A 22625-nucleotide genomic window follows, 5' to 3' on the forward strand; every position below is an offset into this window, starting at 1 on the left:
GACTAAATGAGACATCACCCAGGTGGTCACCCAATTTCCGAGGATTAACAGTGATAACAACCCACAGGCGAGTCTCCTGACTTAAGGTAAATTCCACAAGGGGACACCGCCTAGGTCAGGTAGACATTAAGTAATAGCTTTACACAATTTAGCTCAGACCCCTCCTTTCTTACAGCCTTACTAACTTTATAGATCTCTAACTACTTACCTAACCACTTCTAGGAATTTTTAGATAACCTTCTGTGCTAATAGCTATGCTCAGCCAGAACTCCCAGTTCAAGCCTCCCTGTAATTATCATTATTGGTAGCATCCGGCCAGGTCCATCACCGGATGGAGGAAAGTACCTTATCAGAGATACCTCTGTACTCTCTAAGAACAGACTTAAGCATCTAGGCTACCTGTTTGAGAAGGCCTGGTGGATGTGCTAATTAAGCTTAACTTCCTCCTTTCCCAAACCTTACCTCCAGTTCCAGATCTCCCTTTAACTATCACCAGAGGCATCTAGCTGTACACAGGTTGCCTAGAGACTGAGCACACTTTCCCCCACCCTGCAGAAAAGCGGCAGACAGCTTGGACAGATAGGAGCCACAGGAAAAAAGAAGACAGTTTTATTTTCTCCCATTGACCTAGCAACTTATAGATTTTTAACATCTTTTACCAAACACATTTAAGATTATAGTTGTGCACATAAAATCCCTCTTCTTAGATATTACCCATATTTAGCCTTTAGTTAATTCATTAGTCACTTCCCCTTTGGGTCACAAATGGTAATTAACAACTAGTACCCCTCTTTGTAATTCTTATCAACCCTCCATTTGATCCTGATAGTGGACAATCACTGCCTGAGGAAGTTCAGGCTGAGTGTCCTGGGTGGAGGGGAGGATTGTGATTTTGGGGAGATATATAACTGTAAAGCAGAGGACAGAGAAGAGGGAAGAGAATGGAAGAACTAGATGGGTAAGAACTTGAGAGGAACAAACTGAGATGGGGAAGAAGTAGATTGAAGGGCTACAGGAGAGCACTAGAGGAACGAGATGGAAGATGAGGAAGAGCCAGATGAGAGAGAAGGAGAGGGAGAGGAGATGATATGGGAACAAGATGGATGAGAACCTAGAAGGGGCAGAACTAGATGAAGGAATTAAGATAGAACATAGAGGGGATCGCAGACAAGTGTAGAGAGAAATCAGGCTAAAGATGACCTAAATATGAGAGCAGAATATAAGCTTATAACTGTCACAGAATAATAAAGTATATGGACTAAGGAGTTTCGTGTACATAGATTCATTTCTTTTCATCAAAGATTAATTATCAGCTGGTTGTAGATTCTTCCCGGACCCTGGGAGGGGACTATTGAGGGGCTGGACCCCCATGGTCCCCGATAGGAAACCAAATCTGTTGTTGTTTTGAAGGTTTTCTGGCTTTTCTCGGCTTATCTGGGCAGGATGACTCTTGCCTCTTCTGGATACTCCATCAAATCAAAGGGTGTCTCCAAAGGAGGAGGTGAAGAGTCAAACCCAAGGACCTGGGAATAGCTAATGAAATTTATTTATTTTTTTTTAAATCACATCTATTTATTTGGTGTGTGTACTTGCTGCAGCATGTGTGTGGAGGCCAGAGAGTAATTTGTGAGAATCAGCTTTCTCCTCCCACCATGTGGGTCTCAGGGGTCAGACTCAGGTTGTCAGGCTTGGTGGCAAGAGCCTTACCCTCGCTGAGCCCTCTCACAGCCCAGGTCTGCAGACAGAGGCCTCGTTTTCAGGGCGTTTAGTTTTGTGGAGAACAGTGGGTAGCATCTAGCTGTCCTTTGGGACCTGATATAAAAAAAGTTCTTTGAATATTAGAAAAAGAAAACATCCCCCCTCCGAAGAACCCCTCTTTAGTTTTAGCAGTTCACGTCGAGACCTCCTTCCGGAAGCAGAGCAGCAGACCAGGAGGATGGCTCAGTGGTTGAGAGTGCTGGCTGCCCTTGCAGAGGACCTGGGTTCTGTTCCCAGCGCCCACACGGCAGCTCACAACCATCTGGATCTCTTCTGGTCTCAGCAGGCACCAGGCACGCACCTGGTGCACAAGCATGCATGACATGCAGGCATAATACCCATGTGCATAAAATAAGTAAGTCTTAAAAAGCCTCATCATCATAGTCATCCTCATTGTCATCAGCATCAGCATCATCAGTATCAACAGCAGCAGCATCAGTATCATCATCATCAGCAGCAGCAGCAGCAGCAGCAGCATCAGCAGCAGCAGCAGCATCAGTATCAGCAGCAGCAGCAGCAGCCACCGCCACTATGGCTTGCTCTGGTGCTTTCTTTCTGTGGTCCTGTTGCTGAAGCAGATGGAGGTGGAGGAGGCAGCAGTAGAAAGAACATCTGCATAATCATAGGGTTGTGTAAATGAAGGGAAGATGCACACACAGCTTCGGGAGCCAAGAGTGAGGACTGGAAGTCGTGAATGTGAACCTAAGTGAGGGTCTCCATGGGCCGGGGCATTCTGTCCAAATCTGTAATCTGTTTCTCTGTTACACTGTGACCGTGTGGATCTGTGCTGTACTGAGGTACACAGAGGATATTCTCCAATGGGATTTTGAAGACCTGGATTTGGGACTTGTCTTACTAGCTGTGTGGCCTAGGATGGGTCATTTGGTCCATGGTACACATGATGAATAGATAGTAAATCATCTATCTGAGCCTCAGTTTCTTTGACTGAGAAATGGGAAAAACAAAGCCTCTCCACCAGCTGTGATACCATGCAGAATTGCTTCCCATGAATCCCTGAGGCTGCTCAAATGTATGTTCTGACTTAGTGTGTCTGGAGTGGGTGGGCCTGAGTCCTGTGTTTCCTTCCACACTGTCCCACACTGTTCACACTGTCTGGACATATGTGGACCAGCCAGGTTCCTGACTACATCCCTAAAGAGCTTGACTTTGTTAACATTATTCTTTCAGCCAATGGGGTGGGAGAGTCCCCAAGACAACATGTCTCTGGTGCCTGGGATCAGAGAGCCTCCTGGGAAGCAGGACTTTCAGGACTAGAGCCAGGAGAGTCTTGGACCAACTAGAACAATGTGGTCATCTTGTCAGGATGATGGAAGAGAAAGGGATGCTTTGATTCAAACTGCTGTGTGAATTGAAAACAACCAGGTGAGGGCAGATCGCTAGGGCCTCTCCTTGGACCAACTACACTAGCCCCTCCCATTTCATAGAGGTGGAAACAGGCCCTGAGAGGTTCAGTGATTTGTCACACAGCCCCTCAGGGGCACTGCTGAGGCCCCAGCTCCCACCGTCTCGTTCCATGCAGTTCCCCACCTTCTTCAACAGCCTCCACTGCTTTTCCCAGCATGCTCCTCTTCATTTGGCGATCAGGGCATGTTTATTTATAAATTGGCTTGTTTGGAGCCTGAAATTTGGCATCAGTGGTTTTGGCTGTGAGGAGTTCGAATTTTTTCCTGTTTGGTTTGCTAGCTCATGTTTTGTGAGAGGGGAAAAAAAAAAGGAATAAAAACATGAGGCTGCTGAAGTTCTTCGAATGTGAAGCATCCAGAAATGTGAGAGCATCAACTTGCTCAGATTTATTTTTCGTTTCTAGATAGTAGATTAAAATGCATGAAGTTGGCTCTCAAGGATTTACAGACTCAGCAAGAAGTTCACCGCTGGGTTGCTCCTGGATGATTCTGTTGGAGAGAGGGAAGGATGCCCGCTGGGCCAGTAGCTGGAGGCTTTTTTCCTCCACAGCCAGACTCAGGGCCTGCTGGGCAGGGGATCAGGGCGTGTGGACTCTACATCCTTTATCTCACGCTTTGCACAAAACCAAGGTTGTAAAAGATGGCTTTGTTTTATTCTTAACACCGGAAATTCATACAAGAAACACAAATCTATTGTTTGTAGGGTAACCAGAGTCTCCCAGAATCCAGGTCCTTCTAGATCTACTGAAATTCCAGTAACTTCTTGGAGAAAGACAGACTGTTTTAATGGGTGACATTGATTCTTCTGCTGTGGGTACAGCCCCTGAGTGCTGCTCTATGCCAGCCTGAGTCTGTCCCCACAACCAGGAAGCCTCAGTCCTGCTCACAACCAGACTGGGTCAGCTCACGTGGTGAACGCTGTTTCTGGAAGAGTGTGTCTAGCTAGCAGCTTTTGCCACTGGCCCAACAAATTATGCTAACTGCTGAGTGTAGCTCTAGCCTTGTCCAGCATATTGTTATTATTTGTTTTATTGAGATAGGAATGTATGTAGCTCAGGCTGGCCTCAAACTTGACATGCAGCCAAGGATGACCCTAAACTCCTGATCCTACTTAGCACTACCTCCCAAGTGCTTGTTCAATGTTTTTAGCAATACGTGTGGTTGTGTGTGTGTGTGTGTGTGTGTGTGAGAGAGAGAGAGAGAGAGAGAGAGAGAGAGAGAGAGAGAGAGAGAGAGAGAGAGAGAGAAAGAGAGAGAGGACACAGTGAGCCTGATAAAATGTACCAATTTTAAGAATTGTTTCCAGGCCAAGGGCGGTGGTGGCACATGCCTTTAATCCCAGCACTCGGGAGGCAGAGGCAGGCGGATATGTATGAGTTCGAGGCCAGCCTGGACTACCAAGTGAGTCCCAGGAAAGGCGCAAAGCTACACAGAGAAACCCTGTCTTGAAAAACAAAAAACAAAAAACAAAAAAAACAAAAAAAAAAAGAATTGTTTCCATAGGTTCACCAAGAACCTTTCATGATGCCCAAAGGACACTGTGAACCTCAGGCTCCAGGCTTGTGGTAGTTTGAATGTAATTGGCCCCATAAACTCATAGGGAGTGGCACTGTTGGCAGGTGACTTTGTTGGAGTAGGTATGGCCTTGTTGGAGGAAGTATGTCACTATGGAGGTGGGCTTTGAGGTCTCATATATGCTCAAGCCACTCCCAGTATCTCAGACCACTTCCTGTTGCCTATGAGATCAAGATATAGCTCCTTCTTCATTATCAGCTCCTTCTCGAGCACCATGTCTGCCTGCATGCCACCATGTCCTGCCATGATGATAACAGACTAAACCTCTGAAACTGTATGTCACCCAGTTAAATGTTTTCCTTTATATGAGTTGCTATGGTCACGGCGAATCTTCACAGCAATAGAAACCTTAAGACAAGGCTTAAAAGTGGCCTCCAGAGTCCCAGGGTCCACCGGGCTGGGTGGGGGTCATAGCTGGAGAGTGATTTCCAGCTAAACTGAGTGGGGGTCTCCTGGGTGCTGGGGTTCACAGTAGGCTCATATGACTCGTGTTCTAGAATCAGACAAGGAGGCAAGCCTACAAATCTAGGCTGAATGAAGGAGGCAGCGATGGCCTCTTGCACCCAGGCTTTGCATTCTCCTCCTATTCCCATTTTCTTTTAGAATTATATCTATTGTTTGTATGTGTGTGTGTGTGCTCACATGTTCATAGTGTGCGTGTGGAGGTCAGAGGACAACTTGTGGGAGTCAGTTCTCTCCTCCCACCCTGTAGGTCCTAGGGATTCAGCTCAGGTCTTCAGGTTTGGCAGCAAACATCTTTACCCACGGGGCCATCCTCTTGGCTCTTAGACTGGTTCAAGGGTACAAAACACAGCCATCCCAGGACCCACCGGGCTCTTTGAACAACAGGGAAAACCCCCCATCCAGGTTCACAGACTGAAGCTTCCTACTGTGGGATGAACTTTTACAGAGCCCTTACCCACTTTCCCTAGGATGCTCACAGCCTCCATGTGGAGAAGGCACTGGCAGCTACCTGAATGCGCCTGAATGGGGGTGGAAAGTCTGGTTGATGGTGCACGGTACAGGAGACACTCACTGCCTTGCCTTGCCAGACTCAGCCAGATGTGGAGGAGAGGCCCTAAGACCTGTGTCTCCTGTGTTTACTCACGGTCCCTATCCAGCTCCCCAGCTTGCTCAAACCTTGGGGTCAAATTTCCCGGAAGTAGAAAAGCTTCTCTGGACAGGGAAGAAGCTTGTGCCATGGAGGCCCATGTCTGTGGTAACTGTGGGGTGCTTGGCTGTTCTTGGGAGCCCGGGGTTCAGTGCCCTGTTCTGAGGAATCCAAGGCTCCTCAGCTTTTTGGTGTAAACAAACGGGTCTGCCTGTTTTCCAGTGTCTCTGTATCCCTCCAAAAGTGACACCCCAGGGGTCAGTCAGGCTGGCTCAGTCCAGGCTACCACACCCTGACTTTGTTTCCCCATCTGCAGTGGGTAGTAGCAAGATGTCCCTGCCTCCCTCCCCATTTGTCCATTTCAGGATCCCAGCATGGTTACCCGGGTTGCAAGCGGAAGAAGTGTGAGGGAGTTTGGGTGGGGGCAGAGGCACTGTCCCCTGGGTAAGCTGACGTCCTGAGTGTCCCCACTAGCCAACTGCCAGGGTTAGTTTTTTGTCAACTTGACACAAGCTAGAGTTATTGGGAAGAGGAACCTCAACTGAGAAAATGCCTCCATCAGATTGTGCAGTCAGGTCTAGGGGGCAGTTTCTTGATTAATGATTGATGTGGGAGGGCCCAGCTCACAGTACACGGTGCCACCCCTGGACCGGTGGTCCTGGGTAGTATAAGAAAGTAGGCTGGCTGGGCTGTGGTGACACACGCACACCTTTAATCCCAGCAGGAGGCAGAGGCAGGCGGATCTGTGAGTTTGAGGCCAGGCTGGTCTACATAGTAAGTTTCAGGACAGCCAGGACAGTTACACAGAGAAACCCTGTCTTGAAAAAAACCAAAAAAAGAAAGTAGATTGAGATTGAGAAAGCCATGGGAATAAGCCTGTAAGCAGCACTCCCCATGATCTCTGCATTAGTTCCTGACTCCGGGTTCCTGCCCTGACGGTGAGCCTTTCCAAATTGCTTTTGGTTATGGTGTTTTATCACAGCAACAGAAACCTAAGTACAACACCATCTCAGACCCAATGGTCCGTGGTGTTTTGCTGATTGGTCACTGGCAAAGATCGCCACAGGGCTGGGTGCCCAGGTCACAGACTCGGCCGTCTCCTGAAGTCTGCAAAGCGCTCTACTATGCTTCACTGTCACTTTCTCAAGTCCCGTCCTCCACCCCGTCCCCACAGCTTTTTCTCTTTGGGTTTACGAAGCAGAGCAGACAGCAGCATATTTCTGGTTCTGCTTGTCACTGATGTCCTTTCACGGATCAGTCGTGGAGTGGCTCGAATTTTCTGGACCAGATGTGCTCAGGTATCTGCAGACAACCTTCCCTCCTCCCACTGACCCGCCTGGAGCTCAAGCTTCTTCCCGGGTGCTTCCAAAAATGCCCAAAGGCATGGCGGAGTGGAGGCCGCGACATATTTATTTGCTGATGGTATTTATTTGGAGGGAGGGTAAGCTCTAGATTTTCATCGTCCTTCGGAAGCAGTCCTGCCCATCACAGGGACAGAAGTCCCTTAAAACCAGGCTAAGTAGGGGAGCATCAACTCCCTGTCCCCAAAGCTCTTTGCAGAGCTGGAGAGCTGGAGGCCGATTTCCAGGTCAAGGTCCCTCCCATGCCTGGTTTCTCGGCCCTATGTTCCTGGCAGCTGTGCTTCTACAGGATACAACCGGATGGGCTGGTTCTCAGGGAAACCTCTGGCCACCTGTTTGTTGTTAATGGTTACAAAAAGACCCCACCCAGGTCAGTCAAGGAGAAATAGGAGCCAGGTAAGTTGTTTCCTCTCTTTAGGAAACTCCCGGCATTGACAACAGAAGAGGCCAGAGGGTAAAGCGGGCACCAGACACATGGTACAGCAAGGGCCCACTCATTGCTGGCAGCCATGCAAGACCGGCTTGCAAGGGGGAGGCTGAGGGGCAGCGCAGGGCGCAGCCTGGGATGCAGGCTGCAGTGTTCTGATGTCGGCCCTGGGTCTCTGCAGAAAGGATGCAGCAAAGGACCAAGGCCAGAAGACACAAGTTCCCCAAGGTTCCTTTTCTTGCCTCTCACTTTGTCTCAAGGGATATGAGCTCTCAGATGGAGGGGACCCCTTCTTCAGGCTTCCAGAGCCACGGAGTTTGGAGCCAGGCGCACTGACTCCCCAGCTAGGAAGACCAGCCCTTGAGCCTCTGGACCTTAGAATGCAGGAGCCCCAGCAGGGGCTTGTGACCAGGCTGTCTCCAGTGGGGAGGGGCTCTGTGATAGCTACAGCGCAGACCATTGGGAGACCCCAAAAAAAGAGCCCCTCCCATCGGAACAGAGAACTCTGAGGTTAGTATTCCTTTAAGAAACCCTCATGGTTGTGTTACTGAACCCCTTTTATCTGGGGTGTGAGGACCAAACTCTGGTTTTGTCACCATAAGCTGTTGTCTTCCTGGCTCACGGCCAGCTCAGAGGAAGCCAGGAAAAATCACTTCTCTTTGCTGTGACTCCATCTCATGCCATCCCCAGGTCTCTGGCCTGATGCTCTCAGCACTGCTCGGCCTCCATGAAGCCCTCCTTCTCGTGGCCTGAGGGCTCGACCTCTGTGTAGGTGGAGTGGTTGGGGTGGTTTCGGAACTTCATGGCCGGCCAGTGGTGAGGTCTCCGCTGCAGGGACACAGAAGCAAAGTCAGCGAGTCCCACCTCCTCACTGGACCCCAGCCCTGAGGGCTGGTGCAAGGCTTTCTCTTACAAGGCTTCTGAAGGAATGGGGACTCTGGAGAGACAGCTGTGGCTGGGGCCACTCTCTTCGCAAGACTCAACAAATAAACCCTAACCCACTAGGGACCCTATGTAGTCCTGGCTGGCCTCGAACTTGCAGCAATCCTCCTGCCTCTGCCTCCCAAGTGTTGGGATTGGGGTGTGCACCACCTGCCTGGCACGTTTAGAAGCAGGTTTGGAAGGAACGCATTTTATCCATCACTGTGCGGTTTGCGATATGGAACTAGAAGCTTCGACCACAGACTGGAGGTGCGAGACTGTAGGGAGAGGTGAAGCAGGCCACAGATGCCTGAATGATCTAGGAGACTCTGGGAATGCAAGACAGCCCTCTGGACAGACAGCACAGGTCCTGCATCAGAGTTGATGGGAAACTTACTGAAATCCTTGCCCTGCCCTGCCCCCACTCATGGAAGTCCTTGTGGCCTGAGGACCAGTAGTCCTTGGTGACACCCAGGTAGGCTAAGAATTCAGAACAACTGGAAAGACTCTGTTTCATTTTAAAAAGCTGAGGGAACTACCCAGGCCTCTAGGGAATGAGGTCAGTGGGCTTGAGAGCCAGGTAGAGACTGATGTATCAGATGTGCCTGTAAGGATTCGGTCCTTAATTGTGTCATCAACCTGCAATGGCGTCCCAGCATAAAATGCAGGTGGGCCCTCTGTGCATCTCTCTTTCCTTTCTGCTCCTTCCTTCCATCTGTCCTCTCTCTCCCTCTCTCTCTCTCCCTCTCTCCCTCTCCCCCCGCCTCAGAAATCATTGAGGGGCGGTCTACCGTGGGTCTCGGGAAATGTCTTTACCAGTGGGATAGGGGCCAGATGTCACTGAGCTCTGTGGCTTGCTGAGCCTTGCTTCCCGTGATGTACTCCTGTTCCCTCTGAGCTCCGGAACATCAAAACTGCAGCACTCCCAGCGAAAGCTCCCTGAGAGCCCGGCCCTCATTAACGTTTTGGCTTGTCAGCTGTCAGCTAAAAAGCCCACAGAAGCAGTGAAATATGGTGGCTCCATCATGACTCTGAATAAGTCCAAAAATCTCGAATTTGGGTACAAGAAACCACAAGTCATTAGGGGACGACCCCTTGCCACTATAGGGTACTCTGTGGCATTTCTGACGACTTCCTCTGGGGGCTTTCCTAACCTCATAAGTGGGGAAATCAGCCGCACCCCAGGGAAGGAAACCTAGATGCTGGGTCCTGAGGACAGCAGACTTCCAGAGCACCAGCCACCGAAGATGTGATGGAGTGGAGGAAAGTTTCTCAGGGAGGTGAGGGATGGGATGGGATGGGGCGAGGCAGGTTCTGAATGGCGAGGAAAATACTGATGTGGAAACCGGCCTGAAGCAGATACAGGCAAATCCCAAATCCCACACTAACCTCTGTGGTGATATATTGTGTACTCTAATAAAATTGCCTGAAGATCAGAGAACAGAACAAGCCACTAGATTAAACATAGAGGCCAGGCAGTGGTGGCACACATCCTTAATCCTAGCACTCGGGAGGCAGAGATCTGCCTGGATCTCTGTGAGTTCAAAGCCACCCTGGATTACATGAGATTGATTCAGTCTAGGAGAGAAATAGAGCCACGCAGTGGTGGCACATACCTTTAATCCCAGTATTTGGGAGGCGCGCACACACACATGCCTTTAATCCCAGCACTAGTAAGGAAGTGATGCCTGGGCAGAGAAAGGTATATAAGGCCTGAGGAGACAGGAACTAAAAGTGTTTTCAAGGCTGGGCAGTAGTGGCGCACACCTTTAATCCCAGCACTGGGGAGGCAGAGGCAGGCAGATCTCTGTGAGTTCGAGGCCAGCCTGGGCTACAGAGTGAGTTCCAGGAAAGGTGCAAAGCTACACAGAGAAACCCTGTCTCGAAAAACAAAACAAAACAAAAACAACAAAAAAAGTGTTTTCAGGCTGAGGAGTTGGTGAGGGAAGAGGTGGCTGTGGCTTGTTCCTTTGTCTCTCTGATCTCTCAGCATTTACCCCAATATCTGGCCCCAGAATTTTTATTAAAAGACCTACTAGATTTCGTGTTACAAACCTCGATGAAGAAGAGCGCAGCATTGGAGTTAGGGTGGCCGCTGATGTAAATCCCAGCCAGGATGATGGCCGCCACCAGGAGCACAGCCAGCGCGATGCCCACGATGGTGCCCAGGTGCACAGGGGGACCCTTGGTCTTTGGGGACAAGTTGTCCTGAAGTCCTGTGGAGATACAGGTAGAACAGAGAAAGATTTCAGGGAGCAAAAAAAAAAAAAAAAAAAAAAAGCTGGGCCTCAGAGCCTCAGGTTCTGACAAGGCCCCAGAGACAAACACCCACATTTTCAAACCCACAGAGAGGTGTGGTAGGAGTTGGTGGGACGATTCTAACTACATGAATGTTCTGGCACCTTTAAGGTGTTTTCTAGAATCATTTAGAAGTTGCTCTTAAGTTATAAGGGCCAGGTGGTGGTGGGGGCACACACCTTTAATCCCAGGATCTCTGTGAGTTCGAGGCCAGCCTGGTCTATAGAGTGAGATCCAGGACAGGCACCAAAACTACACAGAGAAACCCTTTCTTGAAAAAACAAACAAACAAAAAAGAAGTTATAAGGAAGCTTTCACAAATCAAATACCTGGTCACAGCAGCACTTCTAAGGAATTCACAAAAGGCACGTGATAGTTAAGAGTTTGGGATCTCGTTAACTTAGGAGCTAACCAGATGGCTCAGTGGGTAAAGGCGTTTGCTGCCAAGCCTTATAACTTTATAACTTGAGCTCCATCCCTGGGAACCACATGGTGGGAAGGAGGGAGCTGATTCCTGCAAATTGTCCCCTGACCTCCACAGGGAGGGTAGCAGGTGTTCACAGACTCTACACACAAAATAAATGTAATTAAAAAAAAATTGGCATCTTAGCTCTGAGTGTGATCTCAAAGGCCTGTAACTCTGCACTTGGGAGAAGGCAGGAGGATCAAGAGTTCAAGGTAACATCCTCACCTACTAGTCAGTTTGAACCTAGCCTAGGTGTGGTGGCATACGTCTTTGATCTCTGCACTCAGGAGGCAGAGGCTGGTAGATCTCAAGGTCAGCCTGGACAGCTAGTACTGTAAGGACACCTATCTAAATAATAATAACAACAATAAATGCCACTTTTTAGCTGTGTGACTCTGGGCAAGTTAGCCCCCGAGAGCCTCTGTTATCACCTTTGTAGGACAAGGACAACAGCTGGGGGTCACTGTGCCGTGGATAAACAGAGCTTATGCCAAGTCCTGAGAACCTCACCCAGCATCTTGGAAGTCCTGAACTAGTATTAATTGCTTTGATAGCAAATAGCCATAGTTATCCTTGCTTCTGTCTGTTGCCAGATTGAGACCTGCTGGATGGTAAGATTACTATCCAGCTCTTAAGAACAAAGGGGTCCACTGTGAAGTGGGGGTCCCATTTCGCCTGAATTCAGTGGGATGAACTAGAGCCTCTGGAGGCACTACAAACTACTGTCAGAGAACATCCCAGGCGTTTGAAATACATCCCAAGGATAAGAGGGCTCATCCAGGCTCACCTTTTCTTTTATGGCCAAGGTAACGGAAACAGAGAAGTTCCGCCATTTGCCTAAAGACACACAGACTGTCAGCTGCCGAGAAGCCGGGTTCCCTAATATTACCTGTAGTGGGTACTTGCTGCCTCCCCTACCTGAGGTGGAGGTATGAGCTAAAAGGACAGATGTGAATGTCAACGACAGAAACCTCCTTCTCACATGGCTCTTGGGTAGGAAGGGAGGCAGTGGAGTGTGAGGACTCGGATAGGATGTTGACTGCATCAGGATTCCTGCTCTCCCCATTTGCCTCTGCGGGCACCGTGTACACAGAAGAAACCCAGGATAGAAACTATCCAGGCCACTCTAGTGCGCGATGGGGCCTCAACCTTCCATGAAGTGGGGATGTTGAAAGGGCACGTCCAGCCTAGGCTCTGCTGACTTGGTGGTTGGCCATCAGCCCTTAGCTTGCTGTGACACTGTGATCTGACCTTCAGGGCTGTGGTAGATGAGCACGTAGCACGAGCTGGAAGAGCCTGGCCTGGCTCCTCCCCCACCCCACACCCAGCCTCTCAAACTCGTGGAGGGGAACAATGGTGTCATCTCCACTGGGAGGTAAGCCAGGATGCTGTAAAAAAGGAGCCTCTCCTGCCCGACTCCCTCCGACTCCGGGAGGATTGGAAAGGCATTCCCACATCCATCCTTGTAGCAGTTCAAATTCTTTTCAGGACAGTAGACACCGGAGGCTCCTGGCTGAGACAAGGGGTGTCTCGAGTAGGCATGCTTCGTTGAGCTAGCGGTCTGTGACCTCAGACCCCAGCCCTCCCGTCCAGTCGGAGGCCTGGGACCCTGGTTGCTTTCTTTTTCTCCTTCCCCCTCTGCTGGGACTCCTCAAGGTGGGCCCACAGCCGTCCATCTGGTGAAGGGGGACAGACAGTTCTGCACTCACCGTCGCCTCCTGCGTAGGGATTCAGTTTGGTGTCATCTTCAAAGAGGACAGAAAGAGCAAAATTAGCACAACCATTCAGACATCTGTCACCCTGGGTCTGGACGGAACTTCCAGGAGGCGTCCTTTCCAAACTTTCCATTTAGACAGGGGAGGTGTCCTGCTCAGAACTGTATGGCAGTGCAATAGGGAGGATCGGGACAAGCCAGCTTTTCTGTCTTGTGTCATTCATTCAACAAACATTATATGAGCCCAGTTCACTGTGGGCTGGGCACGGGGGGGGGGGGGGGGGCGGCGAGGGAGACCACAGATAAAGGATGGACATGGTCCCCACCCACATCGGGAAGGGAATAGAGGGGTAACTGAACACACACAATGCCAGGCAGTAGCTCAGTCACTGAGCACATGCCAAGCGTGGGACATGTGAGAAGCTCTGGATTTAGCCTCTAACACACACACACACACACACACACACACACACACACACACACACACACACACCAAAAACAAACAAACAAACCAACCCCAAACTATAAACAAATAAACTTCACATGATGAAGTCTCTGCAGGCCTCACCCAGATCGTGGGAATCAACAAGTTTCCCAGAGGGAGGAAGTGAGTCCTAAGCTGGGAAGTGGGGAAGATGTGAGAGCCAGAGTCAAAGAATCTGCCAGCTGTGTATACTACTGGGCAGGGAGATGAAAGGGGCCAGGCAGCTGGCTGGGACGCTGTACGGAAATCCTGCCTGGCCTTCTAAGGGGCAGCCGGCTGCTGTGGAAGGCTTACAGTGGTCCCTGGTTGTTTGCGGACCCCAGGGCCTGCAGCAATTTCAACGTTCTCTCTCTACCTCAAGGTGTACACCGCCGCCACTTTCTCGGTTAATCACTCCACCTGACAGTCTCAACTGCACCACAGTTTACAGCAGCTCATTCCTCTTGAGACTCCTATTGGGTCCCAGGTTTGTTCACGGGGGGGGGGGGGGGGGGGGGGGGGGGGGGGTTTGTAGGGTGGGAGTGGGGGGTTGAGGCCCTAGTAGCCCCACAGTGTGGCAGAAGCTGCTGGAAAGAGAGCAGCTGGAGAAGCTGCTTCAGACCCCCTGGCCTTCCACACGTCTGCTCAGCTGTGCATACCGTCACTTCCTCCATGCCCTCTCTCCCTAAGCCTCTTCTCTGACTTCCTCCTCCAGTGTCTCACCACGGAAAACTGAAGAGCTGACCTGGGAGTGCCATCCTCTGCTGAAAACTTTGGTATTTGGCACATCATAGAATTTTTAGATTTTATTTTGATCTTTATCAACACTACATTCAACTATTTCTCTCAAATAATTACTTTCGAGTTCTTTGGAGTCGCCTTGAAATTCTCACCCAAGCCGACTGCCCTGCTCACTGGTCCTGCCTCTCACTGGTCCTGGTCCTGCCCCTTCTCAGGGGACAGTTGGTTGTGTTTTCTGGGCCTCACTGGCCTTAGCACCCGCTTGTCTGCAGTACTGGGGTCCCCAAGGCTTCCACATCTACTGCCTGTGCTCTCAGGGTTTTCAAGTGTTAAAATGGAGACAATGGAAGAAAACTATACTCAAAAAATTTAAGTTGGGGGCTGGAGAGATGGCTCAGTGGTTAAGAGCGCTTGCTGTTCCTCCAGAGGACCCGAGTTCGGCTCCCAGCACCCACATGGCAGCTCACAGTTCCAGAGGATCTGACACCCTTTTTTGGTCTCTGTGGGCACTGCATGCATGTGGTACGTAGCCGTACATGCTGGGAAAACACATACCTAAAAAAAAAATCTTTTAAAAAATTTTAAAAACTTGTTCTTTGTGGGGGGAAGAGGAAATAAGCTGGAAGAGCAGAACAAGAAACAAGACATCGTTGACTATACCTGCTTCTGCAGATTTTACTTTGAAACTCCAACAATTACCTTCAATTACTAAATGATTTTAAACTGTAAATATAAAAAGCCAATCCCTTGGGTCAGTGAGATGGCTCAGCGGCAGGGGTGCTTGCCGCACAAGCCCAGTGACCCAGGTTTGATTCCTCTGACCTCCACACATGCACCGTGACGTGTGCTCCTGCACACATCATACACACACACTAATTATAATTTTTAGATGTTTATAGCGGGGCTGGAGAGATCGCTCAGAGGTCAAGAGCACTGACTGCTCTTCCAGAGGTTCTGAGTTCAATTCCCAGCACCCACATGGTGGCTCACACAACCATCTATAATGAGATCTGGCGCCCTCTTCTGGCCTGCAGGGACACATGCAGACAGAGCACTATATACATAATAAATAAACAAATCTTAAAAAAAAAAAAAGATGTTTATAGGGCTGGAGAGACAGCTCAGTGATTAAGAGAACAGACTCTCAGAGGACCTAAGTTCGATTCCTAGCACCCATGTTGGACAGCTCACAACTTCCTGGAACTCTATCCCAGGAGAATCTGATACCTCTGGCCTCCTAGGGCACTCTTGAACATATGCACACACACATAATTAAAGATAATAATTTTTAAATAAAAAATTAAAAAGCTAATTCCTACAAATTGAAAACAGAGTCACAGACTCATCAATATACTTCCAGGACTTCAATAAATATACTTAAATGAAACTTTGAACCTAATTTTTAATTGCAAGTTGAATATAATTGGTTGACAAACACTGACCGAAGATTTGTGCGTGACTTGAGGCTGAGGCTGGGGCTGGATCATCCCCAATTCAAGACCAGCCTGGGCTACATAGTACAGCAAGACCTTATCTCAAGAAACAAAACACAGGAAAAAAATTTAAAACAAACAAAAAAACCTGATCGAAGTAGCCTTAACTATCATTGACAAATTAGCTTGGCTGGGAATATAGACCAACCAATTACTTGAAGAATGTAATGTTAAAAAATGTTTTACCTAAAGATTTATTTATTTATTATGTATACAGCATATGTGACTGCAGGCCAGAACAGGGCACCAGATCTCATTACAGATGGTTGTGAGCCACCATGTGGTTGCTGGGAATTGAACTCAGGACCTCTGGAAGAGTAGTCAGTGCTCTCAACCTCTGAGCCATCTCTCCAGCCCTAAATTTTTTTTTTTTAATGTGTATGGGTGTTTTGCCTGCATGTGTCTGTGCACCATGTGCATTCCTGGTTACCAAGGAGATCGGAAGAGGACACTGGATCCCTTGGAAAACTCGAGTTGCAGATGGTTGTGAGCCACCGTGTGTGGGTGCTGGAAACCAAAGCAGGTCCTCTGGAAGAGCAGCTAATCTCTTCCCCACTGAGCCGTCTCTCCAGCCCCAAGAATGTGTGTTAGAAGAATCCAGTGCTGCCCAGCCCCCAATGCCTGCAGTAGCCTTCCTCTCTCACGGACACAGTCAGGCACTCTGTGAGACTCTGTCTGGGAGCCCCTGGCTAACAGCCTTTGAGTGCAGGGTTTCTCACCTGGGGACGCGAGTTTACATCAAAGGGGGTATTGGTGGCCCCACACCCACTCTCCGCCCTTTCCCTGGCTCCTCCCTGAGAGCCTGGCTTCAGTCTTGCACAGTGAAACCACTCCCATCCTCAAGGAAGGTGTAAGGAGAGACTTCAACTTCAGTCATGTGGGCCCTGATTCCTCTCTTCAGAGCTCCCGTCATGCTGTTGTCTGTCTGTCCATAGCATTAATAGCTCTTCGAGTAAACTCCATGCTACCCCCCTCCCCCACTTCATCTCAGTATCCCTTCGAGTCCTTTCAACTACAGTCCAGCCCACACCTATCCTGGCAGACAAATGGATGTGAGGGACTGTTCCAGTCCATCCTACAGAGCCACCGAAGGTGGCCACACTGCCCAAGGCAGCCTCTCCTGCTCACCAGGTCTGGGTTCCAGGGGCCATCTGCCAGGGCTCTGTGAAGTATGAGGTGGCTCTCTAATCAAAGGAAAGAGGATGCATCAGCTATTAAACTGATAAGCGCAGACACTACAGTTGTTCTTGGGCACGAGGCCAAGATGCAGTTGGCCGACTAATGAATGGGCTGGATTGTCTGGCAAACACACTCAGAGGCAGATAGGCAGGTGATGCTTCTGGAATAACCACTCATCTAGCTGATCATTAGTTCTAGCTGCTAAGCCGAGCCCTCAGATGCCACAGTGATGCCTGGTGTGAGTCTGTCTCCCTCAGTAAACTCACAGGCTTTCTCACAGTTACTCACTCTTCAGAGGTGATCTGTCCACTGGAGTGAGGGGCTTTTGACGGTATGTAAACACTTAAATCCAGTCCCCAGGCCTCCAAATCCCTGGGTTCTGTCTCTGTCCTGTCCAGGCAGGCTCTCTGCTGCAGTCCCACATCTGTCACTTTACAGCATCTCCTAGGATTAGACTGTACTCCAAGAAAGACAGCATCAGGTCAACTTTCCCATTCATGCCGCTACTAGTGACGAAGGTGGCATGTCACCGCACAGGTGGGAGAGTGACCGACCCCTGTCACTCCACTCATACCTCGAGAGGCTGGGATCACTGAGGAGAATGTTCATGAAGTTCCTTTTGTCTTTTTGGCAATGCTTGGAGTTAAGTTTAGGACCTCATGCCTGGTAGGCAAGTGCTCTACAACTGAGCCACATTCCCAACCCCAAAGTTCATTTCTTTTTGTTTGTTGGTTTTATTTTGTTTTTCAAGACAGAGTTTCTCTGTATAACAGCTCTGACTGTCCTGGAACTCACTGTGTGGACCAGGCTGGCCTCGAACTCACAAACATCCATCTGCCTTTGCCTCCCAAGTGCTGGGATTAAAGGCATGTGCCACCACGGCCTGGCCCCAAAGTTCATTTCTCATGGATGTAACTTGACAATGTTTGCCATGTCCTCTGGCACAGAAAAGACCCAGAGCCATAAACATCCTCATTTTATTGAATGTTTCTGTCAGGAACTATTACACAGCACACAGGCAGGCAGGTGATGCCGCAGGCATACCTCACTCAGGTGATGCCACTGGCATACCTCACTCACTGCCTCTGTACTGAGACAGTCCATGAGAGAATCAGCTCTGAGCGGGGCTGTGAGTACAAGCAGGATTTGCACTCAGCCCCTAGATCTTGTGTCTTGGGGTCCATGCAGCTGAACTTCCACTTCCTAGTGCTGCTGCTCTACCACACAGCTGCCCTCCGAGTGGGTGGGCTTGCTCTGAGCCCAGTGCAGGAGCAGACAGGACCCCTACACATAGGTTAGGCTGAGGGTGGCTCATTAGCTTATTAGGCTTGTTCTAAACATCACCTAGAGGACTAGAGAGCACCAGCAGACCTGAGACTTGACAGGAGGAGAATGAGCTGTTGATAAAGAGACCTGACAGCTTTTTTTTGGGGGGGGGGGGCTGACTATGGGAGGAGGGCTGAGAGCCATGCATTAACGACACCCCATTCCTATGATCCTGGAGGTTGACATTGGAAGGTAAATGGAGGTCACTCCTGCCCTGGGATACTAATGCTCTGAGCACAAGTTTCCCACGTGCTCCGTCCTTACTGAGTCCCATCGAATTCCGAGGAGGCAAGGTGTGCTCTGCTCCTACGTCACAGTCTGGCCACCTTGTCGTCCCTGGCTGCACGAGTAAGGCCAGCTTTCAGAATTATGTTTACCCTTTGCTATTTTCCTGTGTCCTGGATTCATTCAGACCCACTTTTGCCTCTCATAGCACAGAGGAAGGCAGGGGAAGTCTGGAATTCCTGGAGTCCAGTGAGACCATGTCTCCATGTCTTCCTGTCTGTGTGAGCCTAGGCCAGACATTCACCTCTCTGAGTCATAGTGTCTCCTCTACAAAATGGGGGTGCAATAATATCACCACCCAGGACTGTGGGGATAGGGTGCTAATGTCTGACTGTACATCCTCCTGGCACATAGCTAGTGCCCCCATGATGTCTTTCCATTGGTGGCTCATTCTCTTCCTGTCAGGTCTGAGGTAGCTGTCTCTCTAGTCTAGGTGTTTAGAAGGTCAGGGGATCTTATGTAGCCCTGAGTGGCCAATTTGGCCTCTTATAAGCTTCTTACCATCAAGTAAGAATGCATTGTATTTTCGGATGCTAGTCTTTTCTTCTCCCCTTCCCTCCTCTCTAGGGACACTATAAATATCTTACAAGCCTTTCAGGCCTCCTAAGGGAAAAGGATCAGGTTGAGGACTAAATCCTAAAAGGAACAGAAAAGACTCGAAGCCCTTAGGACTGGAGGCCACAGGGACTGTCAGAGACACTCACACGATGTTCCAGGTATCCTGATCTCTGGCAACTTCAATCAAGATCCCCAGGCTTCGAGGCAGCAAAGGAACCCTGTGGACAATCGGGCCTTAGCAGGCAATGGATGGGCACCAACCCAAGAAGGAAGACTGAGTCAGAAGTAAAAGTAAGAGAGGCAGTGTAGCAAATGCCTTTAATCCCAGCATGAGGGAGGCAGAGGCAGGAGGATCTCTGTGAGTTTGAGGCCAGCCTGGTGTACATAGTGAGTTCTAGGATAGCCGTGGGTATGTAGAAAGAGACTCTGTCTCACCCTTTCTCCCCACCCCCCAAAAAAATTCCCAGCACTTGAGAGGTTGAGGCAGGAGGATCAGGAGTTAAAGGTCATCCTTGACTATACAGTGAGTTCCAGCCAGCCTGAGCTACATGAGACCTTGTCTCAAAAAAGCTTAAACATAGTGGCTCACATCTCTGATTCCAGAACTTGGAAGGTTGAGACAGAAGGATTGCTCCTAAGTTCAAGATCAGGTTGGGGGAGTGAGACCCTGTGTGGTGATTTGAATGAGAATGTGTCGTGTTCCCCCCCCAGCTCTCCCCCCCCATAGACTCGTATGTTTGAATACTTGTCCCTAGTTGGTGGAACTGGTTGGGAAGGATTAGGGGGTGTGGCCTTGCTGGAGGAGGTGTGGCCCTGGGAGCAGCCTCTGAGGTTTCAAAAGACTCACACCATTCCCAGTGTACTCTCTGCCTCCTGTTTGTGGTTTGCGATGAGCTCTCAGGTGTTCCCATCCCATGCCTTTGCTCCACCGTCGTGGACGCTAACCCTCTGGAACCATAAGCCCAATTAAACTCTTTCTTTTATAAATTGCCTTGGTCCCACTGTTTGATCACAGCAGTAGCAAAGTAACTAATATACCTTGTCTCAGTAAAATAAGTAAAACAAGAGGCCTGGGCATGTAGTGCTGTAGTAAAGTGTTTGCTTAGCATCGTGCAAGGCCCTGGGCTCAACAGTACCAGAAGAAGGAAAAAAAAATAAAGGTAGGTTATGGAAAAAAAAATCAATCATCTCTCACCACTGACTCCCAGGCAGAGTTATTGTTCTACAGTATAAATAGACTCATGTGCTCTGCAAGATTAATATTAAGACAGAGTGCTCTAACATCCATTTCCCATTCTGAGGAGACCTCCATCTCATAGTCCTATGGTCAGTCTTCCCAGTGGTCAGAGCTTCTCCTTCTGTATCTGCTTCTGCATCTCACCACCAAGACAGCTAAGCTTTCTGAATCTCAGTGCAGGGTCAGTGAAAGACCAGGGCAATCCCTGTCCTGTGAGATGATCCCTGTCAGGGATGGGCCGGCTCTTCCTGGGGATCCTCTCTGCCCCAGGACTCATGTCTTACCTTCTGTGGTGAGACTGTCGATGAAGAGGGAGGAAGAGGTGGTATGGTCACCATCAAAGGGGCCGAAGGAGCTGTCGGGGGAGGCTGAGTAGTGGCCCTCATCCTGGAAGTCCTCACAGGTCCTGCCCTCTGCCTGCAAGAGACCCCAATGCTGCTTCGGGACACAGCCAGCCCCGAATGCACTCAAGCCTTACACTTGCCCTCAACTACTTGGGAGGTGGAGCAGGGGGGATGGGGAGGATTGATTGAGTCCAGGAGTTCAAGACCAGCCTGGTCATCAGAGTGAGACCCTGTCTCAGAAAACAATGAAGATGGAATCTTCCACTTTATCTTGAAAGTGTCCTATCTTACAGGGTAATTTATCTGTCAGCAAATCACTCCCTAAGGAGGGGGCTGAGATGTCAATCTTAAATAAAATAAACAGATAAAATCATAACAGTCACTGGCTGGGTGCTCTCCTTTAATGCCAACACTTGGAAGCAGAGGCAAAGACATCTCTGTGAGTTTGGTGATATCCTGGTCTAAATGGTGAATTCCAGGCAGCCAGGACTACATAGACCTTGTCTCAAGAAAAAAAATCAAAACAAAATAAATAAATAATATCTTAACAGTCACTAAGAGCCAATGTCAGATGTGGCTGGCTCCCCCCCCCCCCCGCCACCATTTATCTCTTTAGTGTGTGTGTTATCTATCTAAAGTGTGTGATCACCACAGCAAGCACACGGAAGTCAGAGAACAAACTGCAGAATTCCGATCTTGCCTTCTATCATGTGGGGGCCAGGAACTGAACTCAGGTCTGAGGCTCAGCAGCAGGGTCCCTCGACTCTCTGAGCCACTTTGCTGCCCCAATTATTATTTTTTTTCTAAGAGCAGAGAAGGATGAGAACATGGCCGGGAAGCCTGAAGGGCTCGTGCTTAAACATTGAGCCTGGCTTCTTGTGGTGGTGAATGTCAGGCCAAGTCTTTAAACGTATCTGTACCTCAGTTTCCCTTCTGGCCAGCGAGGGCCCTGGTCCCCAGCTTTTTGGGTCATGATAAATAAATGCAAGTATGGCGCAGTACATAGTGAGGTGAGACCGGGAAGCTGCGTGAGTTCGAGGTTAGCCTAGATTACAAAGGGAGGAGGCCCTGCCTGAGAGGGGGTGGGAAAGGATTGGAGCCTGGGTGAGATGGCCTCTTCTTGCCCACGTGAGAAGATGTTCTACGGACTAGAGCAGTGGTCCTCAACCTGTAGATTGCGACCCCTCATTTTTTATTTTATTTTATTTTATTTTATTTTTTATTCCCCCCTTTTTAAACCTCTATCTCCAAAAATATTCACATGACGATTCATAACAGTAGTAAAATTACAGTTATGAAATAGCAACGAAATAATTTTATGGTTGGGGGTTGCTACAACACAAGAACTGTATTAAAGGGTCGCAGCACTAGGAAGGTTGAGAACCACTGGTCTAGAGTGTTCTGGAGAAGGGACCTGGATGGGATTCTAAGTAGGAGATGCCTGAAACAACCCCCTCGCTCTCAGAATGACCACCTCCCTCAAAATCAGAAGGGATAGAGCTTCATTAACATTTCAAGGAGCACAGTGGCCCAGAGGAGTCAGCTGTGGCTAAGGCCAGACCTAACACCCCCTTTTCTTGACATAACAGAGTTCCCAAGGGCTGCCTGCTCAAGGCCACATCACCAGCAGAACTAGACTCAAGGATTCAATAAGCCCTGGAAAATCCTCCACAGTGGTTCAGAGCAGAACAGAGAAACCTATCTGGGATGATAGACAGGATGAGGCCGTCACAAGCCAAAGCCACCTTGAGAAGCGTTATCAAGGGCAGAGTCCTCTGGCAGCATCCCTTCTCCAAGAGGGGACCATAGCAGATCACTCACACTTCTCACCTCCTGGGCACAGCCGTATGCCAGCCACTCCTGGCGGTAACGGTCAAAGCCACTGGAGCATCTGTAGGGAAACCAAATACGGGATATGAGGAGTTTAGCAGAGAATCCCCCCTC

General features: G+C 49.4%; 1 protein-coding gene across 2 annotated transcripts in view; it reads right to left on the reverse strand.

Annotated features, from left to right (window-relative positions):
• Positions 1 to 7276: 7276 nt before the first annotated feature.
• Plxdc1 (plexin domain containing 1) overlaps positions 7277 to 22625 on the reverse strand; it is a 69880-nt gene continuing 54531 nt past the window's right edge. The window contains exons 10-14 of one of the 2 annotated variants that reach the window (XM_006971857.4): positions 22512 to 22572; positions 20622 to 20754; positions 13051 to 13086; positions 10633 to 10793; positions 7277 to 8484 (exon numbers count right to left, since the gene is read on the reverse strand). In XM_006971857.4, coding sequence (XP_006971919.2) covers positions 8365 to 8484; positions 10633 to 10793; positions 13051 to 13086; positions 20622 to 20754; positions 22512 to 22572 — 511 coding nt within the window. In that variant the 3' untranslated portion in view covers positions 7277 to 8364. Of the gene's footprint in view, positions 8485 to 10632; positions 10794 to 13050; positions 13087 to 20621; positions 20755 to 22502; positions 22573 to 22625 lie in introns of both variants that reach the window. The other variant, XM_042282723.2, reaches the window with a different exon arrangement.

The sequence above is a fragment of the Peromyscus maniculatus genome, chromosome 8, assembly GCF_049852395.1.
Source record: "Peromyscus maniculatus bairdii isolate BWxNUB_F1_BW_parent chromosome 8, HU_Pman_BW_mat_3.1, whole genome shotgun sequence".
NCBI lineage: Eukaryota > Metazoa > Chordata > Mammalia > Rodentia > Cricetidae > Peromyscus > Peromyscus maniculatus.